General features: G+C 31.1%; 1 protein-coding gene across 1 annotated transcript; it reads right to left on the bottom strand.

The window, feature by feature from the left end:
• Positions 1-605: 605 nt before the first annotated feature.
• On the bottom strand, positions 606-3,367 carry LOC145595676 (acetylajmalan esterase-like). Its single transcript, XM_081652095.1, has 5 exons — positions 2,527-3,367; positions 1,894-2,109; positions 1,377-1,522; positions 1,006-1,279; positions 606-914 (listed from the first exon to the last, which is right to left on the bottom strand). The coding sequence occupies exons 1-5, from the start codon at positions 2,783-2,785 to the stop codon at positions 700-702; spliced, it is 1,110 nt and encodes a 369-aa protein (XP_081508221.1). The 5' UTR covers positions 2,786-3,367; the 3' UTR covers positions 606-699.
• Between the last annotated feature and the right edge of the window lie 4,477 nt (positions 3,368-7,844).

Genomic DNA, 7,844 nt, shown 5'->3' with positions numbered 1-7,844 from the left:
ATACTAGGCGACTAGGCTCACTCTTGATCATTAATTCATTAAGTTTTACACCCTAGTTGTTCAATATTTGTAGTCCATTCTCCTTGTTTAAGAGTTCGTGATAAAACATACTCTATAATCCCATAAAAAAAAATGTACTCCTTAGTCCTTACGAAACTAATGACAATTATGAACGTTGTTACCATAAACTTGTTGAGAAAAAGAGGTATTATATGTTTTATTGTTTTTTATAATGTGTTTCTTCTTGTGCTTCCTTAAACTACATTTTTTTTTTTTTTTTTTTTCTTTTTGAACATTAATGTATTACAACTTTTCCATTCGAAAAAATATTGAAATTTCTTTTTAGAATTCTAGATTTGTATCCAACAACATGAACAATTTACCAAAGAAATAGTAAAACCTTTTCTCATTATTTTATTTTAATGATTAGGGAAACTGTGTAATATACCCGCATAATACATTTTGTAAATAAAAAATATGGAAAAAAATTACATGTAATCTGTATTAATATTATTATAAGAAGAATACCTAAATATCGAAAAGGAGTTTATCAAAGGTATGTATCAAACAATGAAACAATACATTAAAATTAATACATAGCTTCAACATGTATCTTAGTAGTAAATAATACACTTTAATAAAGATTAAGAATTAAACTTAAGTCTTTTTCTCTCGATCTTCTCTAAAAAAGAATTAAGCTTAAGTGGAGATGCCTTCAACAATTTGCTTGAATAGGTCTTTGGCCATGACTCTGTAGGCGTGCTGAGTCATATGAACTCCATCCCAACTCACTAGCTTAGAGGGATCGCGACAAACTGGAACTCCATTGTTTCCACACATCCGAGTAAGGTTAAAGTTATACTCGTTGTCACCAATTCCACAACATGTCTTTTGTACATCATTCTCTTCAAATCCTGCATTTATCGATAAGTACATGTATTAGTACTTATTCTAAGCAAAAGAATATAATCAAATACTTCGTATTAAAAATTGACAAAAACTAACCATGTGAAGCAGCATTTTGAATGAGTCCCTTCAATGCGTTGAAGTAATCAGCATAGACAATTGCAACGTTTGGATACTGTGCTTGAAGATCCTTAAGAACTACTTGTAATCGATCATTTTGAAACGTTGCGAATCCGTTCAAACCCTTTAAACAATGGAGTTCATCATACATATTTGAGTCATTGGCCTTGAAAGTGCTGAGATAAATAGGCATACAACCAATTGCAAAGTTGCCAGGAACTACAACTTTAGTGGCACCAAGATTAATAACATCCTGCATTATTATGTAACAATTGTACGTAATTAGTAATTCATAATTATTTTATGAATAATTTAAAAAATCTAATTAATAATACGTTAGGAAAACAAACCTTTACAGCATTAGTAATGGCTTGAATGACTTGATCCACCATTTGTTGCACTTCTTCCATTGTTTTTCTTCCAAAAAAGGCGTAGTTAAAGTCGTTCCCTCCAGTTTCAATGATAAACAACGCGTTTGCAAGTTTAGTCTTACAATCTGCAAACATATATAAGAATAAGAATAATAAGTAGCTATAATCTTAATCGTTAATTTCCTTCATAATCATTAAAATACTATGCTAGTCATATTTCAAACAACTACTATAAAAATATTATGGTAGTCATTAGTGTACAATACTAAAATTTATTTAAAAGTTTGATGAAAATTTACATTAGAACATGTCCAATAATATTTTACGTGACATTATCTATTATTTAATAGTTTGATGAGAATTTACATTAGAACAATTTAGTCCAATAATATTGTACGTGATATTATCTATTTTATATTAATACAAATAATGTAATGTGAACAACTTTTTAAAAAACAGAGAAATTATTATAGAATGGGATGGCAAGTATAATTACCTTTTGGGTCGTTAGGGCAGAGTGATTGAAGGTGAGATCTAAACCAACCAAGCTGAACAGATAATGAACTTTGAGTGACCGGCGATGTAATGTTTTTGGCAGCTAAGGTTGAAGAGTCAAGAGCCGTGGAACCCGCGACAGCAAAGTTCACACCATGAGCGAAGTTACCAGCTTCGTTAAGATACGCATCAAGAAAGGGTAACTTGAAGTATTTGGCTGCAAGTTATACAACAGAAAGTATTTAGTTACTAGGTTACAATGTTAAATACATATATTAACATACTAACTTATACAACACAAAAAATTTAATTACTAGTGTTACATAATTTAATTGACTAGTTCGTTAAGAAGTTATAATAGTCCATACTACTTAATTATGTACATAAATTAACTTACTTTCTCTGTTTTAGTGGTTTAATTATACAAAAATAATGATATTTTAGATTATTTACAATAAAACTAATTCAACAACAATTCTTGAACACTTTATTAATTAGAATAAGAATAAACAGTGCAAAAATTTGCAATTAATTTGAAATAGTAGAGAAATAATAAGCGGATATATATATTGAACATACGAAGATGAACTATTTCATAAAGATGATAAAAAAAATCTAACAAAGTGACACATACCAATAAAATCGATCATAAGAAGACCATTGGAGCAACGACCGGTAGGCTTATGGAAGAAAGTCTGTCCATAAGGAAGTCTTGCAAATGTTGTATGTTCTCCAATGGGGGATTCACGTATTAGGTTACCGGTATCGGATATCGAATCACCAAACTGATAAATTGCATCTACTTTCGGTATTTGTTGAGGGAGTGCATTGAGGCGAGGAAGGGAAGAACAAAGAGCAAGAACAACGAAGAATACTAGTTTCATGCTAGCCATGGTTTCTTGTTTCTACGTACTTTTTTTTTTTTTTTTTTTTTTTTTGGGTTGTGTTGTGAATAATGGAATAGAGAGGGGAAGTGTATGAATTTATAGGATTAATGATCTAGTCGGTTATTTGGTTAAGGCGGCTTAACTTTCTAAGAAGATTAAGTTTTACTAGGATTACAATTTCCTAAATTAACTTGTTGTACTTCTTAGATTATCCGGAGTATTGGAGTAACTGATTAGGATTAAGGTTTTACTTATTAACTAAATTGCATCAGAAGAAAAGCCATTGCTAATTTGCCACTGTATATACTTCGTAGGATATTAGGATTAATGTTTCCTAAATTAACACATTGTACTAATATCTTAGATTGTACGTAGTAAGCAGACACTAGTAATTATTTAGGACTAAGGTTTTTTTAATTAACTTGCATCATAAGGAAGCCATTGCTAATTTGCTATTGTGTATACTTTGCTATTGTGTATACTCACTGGCAATTCTAGGAATTTTTTGTTATGGGTTCGGAGTTTTCGAACATAAAATAATATACTTCCTTCTTCGTTTATTTTTTGACTTAATTTGAATTTTGCACTATTCACACTCATTTTTAATCGCCTTTTGTAATTTATATTTAAGTTAAAACATAGCTATGTATGTTTTTCTTTAAATCGTTTCAATAAATCTTATCACAAAATCTATTGATTGCGATTTTTTTCTTAATTATTGGAATTAAATACATTGATGATTAGATTTATGCATTGACAAACATGATAATGTAGCAGATCAAATAAAAAGAATAACAAATAAGTTAACAATTACATAAATTTGTAACTATAGTTATTAAATAAATCCAATGACCAATTAAAGCAAGGGAATAACAATAACATTACATAAGTAAAAGGCCAACTAAAAGGAAAGATGTGGCTAAAAAGCCAAAAAAGGTCAGTTAAAAAGATTGAATCCGCGTCACAGTGTAAGGAACAACTTCATATCACGCGCGACCTTCACCACTGCTCCAGCTCCTCATTTACGTTTACTTATTGCACAGAAATAGATATTATATTTTTTCTATTTTGCAGATTTTCAGAAATTCCAGAAATCCGGTATAGGGTCAGCTGAACCCACTGAACCCATACTGGAATCGCCACTGTATATACTTTGTAGGATATTAGGATTAATGTTTTCTAAATTAATGTATTGCACTTTTCTCAAATATGAATTGGTCATCTAATAGAGAATCAATGAAGTATTTAAAAGAAAAAATTGGTTCTAATGGATGAATTCATTGAATTGTGTCTCAAATTACATGTCTAAATGAAAAAAGTAGAGTTTTGAGTTGTTAATGGTTCAAGTGCAATTATAGACAATTTTGCAATTACGGAGTATCAACTATCAAATACCAAGTCCACGGGTTTGTAAAGGCTTAAATTAGCTGGTAATAGATTGGGTTAGTATCATAGATTAACTTTTGTCAATTCTGTGTCAATTAACCCAATCGAGAACTTTTGTCAATTTTGTGTCAATTAACCCAATCGAGACTAAAGGTTCCTAATCAAGTTTAATTTGGCCAAATTCCAACTTATAATCAATTTATTAGATGTCTGTATTTCCTAATCTAGTCTTACCTTACTTTTGAAGTTATGGGGCATTAAATTAGGTCACAAGCTGGTATGAGTTTAAAATAAAGATGAAATCAAGGTTTAATTTGTGTGAAACTTGAATCAAATAAAAAAAAAAAAAATTCCCTCACGATGGCCGTCTATGCACGTTTGTCCATGTATTATTTTAACCACTAATAATTTTAATTGTATATTAGCAAAAAAAAAAAAAAAAAAAAAAAGGTAACAATTTGATATTAATAAACTACTTATTGAGGAAAAAAAAAAAAAAAACTACTTATTGAGACAAATCAAATAAACTTAACATGATTATTATATGTTGTACTACATTTTTTTGAATAGATATGTTGTACTACATAGCAAACCCTATATCTTCATAGTAAACCTTGAGAGGCAGGTAGTTAGAGATCTAGGTTTTAAATTTACAAATGTTACTACAAACATAAATTGCCCCCAACTTTTCTTAACTTAACTGCACCGTAAACCATGTTTTGATTTTAGATTTTTTTTTTTTTCCTTTTAATATTATCAACAACATATGTTTGGCTAATTACTGATAGCTTGTTTAATTTACCTTAATTTTGCTTATCTGAATTGATTTGATCTGATTTGGTTTAATAAGATCTAATTGTCTATTTTGACCAAACTTTGACCTTAAGTGTACGATAACTATAAGAAAAAAAAAAAAATAACAAGTGGGGTCTTATTACATTCGTAATAATGTATATTTTATTAGTATGTAATTTTTATAATTTTTTTTCATTACGAAATTAAAGATATTTAGCGATTAAAAACTGCACATAAAACGATGATCTAATATGAAATTATTTTCAAATCTGATCAAATGTGAACTTATCTAATCTAAACTTTTTTCTGAAATAAGTAAAAATTAGTTAAACTAAACAAGGCCAAATCTTGTGTGTTGTCTCATTTTTTTACTAGACTAGAATAATCATTATTTGTGAATATGAGTACTTCAATTAATCAGGTAGGTAACCTTAATTTGCTCATAAGAATAACCCCAATTTATTATACGAGTAACAATTAAATAAAAATACTTTGACGATTAAATGAGTAATTTTTTGCTTGTTGATAAGAATAACCTAATTTTTCCAATGCCATAACCCTATATATGTCAAAATAACCCTATTTAACCATCGATGTAACGCTGTAAACTTTAATACTAAGGACTTGTTTTACATCATTTTCTATTTTCAATTTTCTATTTTTTGAAAAACAAAAAACCAAATATAGGAAACAAAAAAAAGGTGTTTCCACTTTTCTGTTGTAAGTTTTGCAAATTATAATGATTTTATAAGTTTGACTAATTTTTGTTTCATTATATGACTTATATCATATGAGGTTGAAAACCAAAAACCAAAAAATAGAAAACCACAACAATGCCAAACAAACCTATTAGGCCGTATGATGTATTTAGCTCTATTGGGCCAATGTTATGTTATGAGCCCTACTCTTTAGGTTGTATATATATACACATGTGCATATGCTAATGAGAACACAACACTATTCTTCCTATTCTCTCTAATATTGTCATGGTATCAGAGCCAGGCCCACGGTTTGGGACCTCTAATGGCTTGAGTACATTGTCAGGCCCAAGTTTGGGACCTTTAATGGCATTAAGTATTCTGGGCCAAATTGAATTGGATCAAGTGATCCTTGAGTTAAAAGGGACCTTACATGTGAGGGGGAGTGTTGAAGTATATCCCACCAAGTAACACATGTAAGAGTCCCACATTGGTTTAAGATGAGAGAGTTAATCACTTTATAAGGCTACGGGGCTACTCCTCCTATTGCCATATGGTTTTGGGATGAAACCTCCTTTGCTTCTATGTGAATTGATGGTACCATGTGACTAGCCACATTTAAAAATTTGTGTTGGCCAAATGGGTTTTCTATACAACTTTTAAATGGTTATATGGAAACCAATTTCTCAACCCAGATTTTGTGACTTTGTCACACATGAATTTCATATTCATTAGATCCAATACAAGATCATTTCGCTCCCCTTCGATTTGGACCCTCTTTGTAAATCGACCAATTTCTTAAATTGATAAGCAAGCACAACACTAGAAGTCTAGAACAATGAATGATGACGAGAAAAGAGCCTATTGGGTGCACCAAATAAAGACATGCTGCCAAGTGAAACGGCATCAATCCAAATTAAATAAATCTTCCTGTTGATACTAATAAAGTTTACTTTTTCAATTTTCTTGGTGCACCTTACTATAGTGTTTGTAAGCAAGAAGAGTACATAACTTACTACACAAAGCTACATATCCAATGAATAAAGCACCATAACAATCAAACCTGAACAAACTCAATAAAATATGAGAACATCAGACTCGAACAAAATAAACCACAAGAGCATCACAAGATCAAATCCAGAACCTATGAGGTCATCTAACGGTAAAAAGTGTAATGCAGAAGACATCATATATTCATATTAACCTTATCAAAAGAGTTAGACCGAGACCTGCCCAGCTAAACTAGAAAATCGATGATCATATACAAAAACAAGATTGTATCATGGATTTAAGGGAAAGACCACAAAAAATTATGAAGTAGCCATAATGCCCTATAAAGAAAAACAAAGGGGAACAAAACAATCCAAACTTTCCCATGGAGGGTGTATTATTACTTTGCACAGTATAACTGTATAATCTATCTGTTGGTCTTTCCCAGGGAGGGTGTTCACATGATTTTTCCAAGTAAATCTCCACCCTAAACATAAAATACACCCCTAAAGGTCCTCTTGACAGTTCCCCAACCTATCTATCTCTAACATCTTTGAAAATCCAAGTCGATTGCCATAATACTCCAAGGTTGACAATAATTATCATAGACCAGCAGACACCATATGCAGAAGAGACAACCTCAAATTAAAAAGACACCTCACTGCAAGCTTAAGGACACCTAAATCAACTGTGCCCAACAATTCATCCTTCTCACAATGGTTTATGGTTAAACTTGCCTAACACAGTTTGCTTGAAGTGGTAAGAATTTTGGATTTGAGCAAAATTCACGAGACATCTTTTTAAGCTGCCAGCCAACATAATTCCCTTAAGCTGCCAGTCATGGTCAATTTTATGAAAGGTATGGGTGAAGAAAATAAGAAAAAGGGTGTACTGGGAAACATGTTAGCAGTTCTTAAGGGCTATGTAACATAGCACCTCTTTTTTTGGGGAGGAGTGGGGAAGGAGGATTCTGTTCGATTGAAAAGCCAAAGGTGACATTAGTTAATCTTTGGTATTACAGATCCAAGGTAGCATAGAAGAAATTTTTTCCAACCAGTGCACTTATTATGAAACTTCATTTTTATAGTGGGACAAGAAGTAGGTACAACAATCTTGTATGATATAAGAACTGACATTTGCAAGTACTTGCATACCTGTCAGTCTTCTGTGATGGAACTTATGAAAGGCTGTACCCT

The sequence above is a fragment of the Chenopodium album genome, chromosome 19, assembly GCF_948465745.1.
Source record: "Chenopodium album chromosome 19, dcCheAlbu1.1, whole genome shotgun sequence".
Taxonomy (NCBI): domain Eukaryota; kingdom Viridiplantae; phylum Streptophyta; class Magnoliopsida; order Caryophyllales; family Amaranthaceae; genus Chenopodium; species Chenopodium album.
The sequence above is the reverse complement of the archived record's forward strand: the minus strand, read 5'-3'. Positions and strand labels throughout refer to the sequence as shown.

What these genes read in the sequence shown, in the direction of transcription:
- LOC145595676 (XM_081652095.1), bottom strand. Translation starts at nt 2,785, where the DNA reads ATGGCTAGCATGAAACTAGTATTCTTCGTTGTTCTTGCTCTTTGTTCT. An exon ending in TCTTATGATCGATTTTATTG is followed by an intron (nt 2,110 to 2,526) that starts GTATGTGTCACT and finishes TATAACTTGCAG; the next exon opens with CCAAATACTTCAAGTTACCC. An exon ending in CCATTACTAATGCTGTAAAG is followed by an intron (nt 1,280 to 1,376) that starts GTTTGTTTTCCT and finishes ATAATAATGCAG; the next exon opens with GATGTTATTAATCTTGGTGC.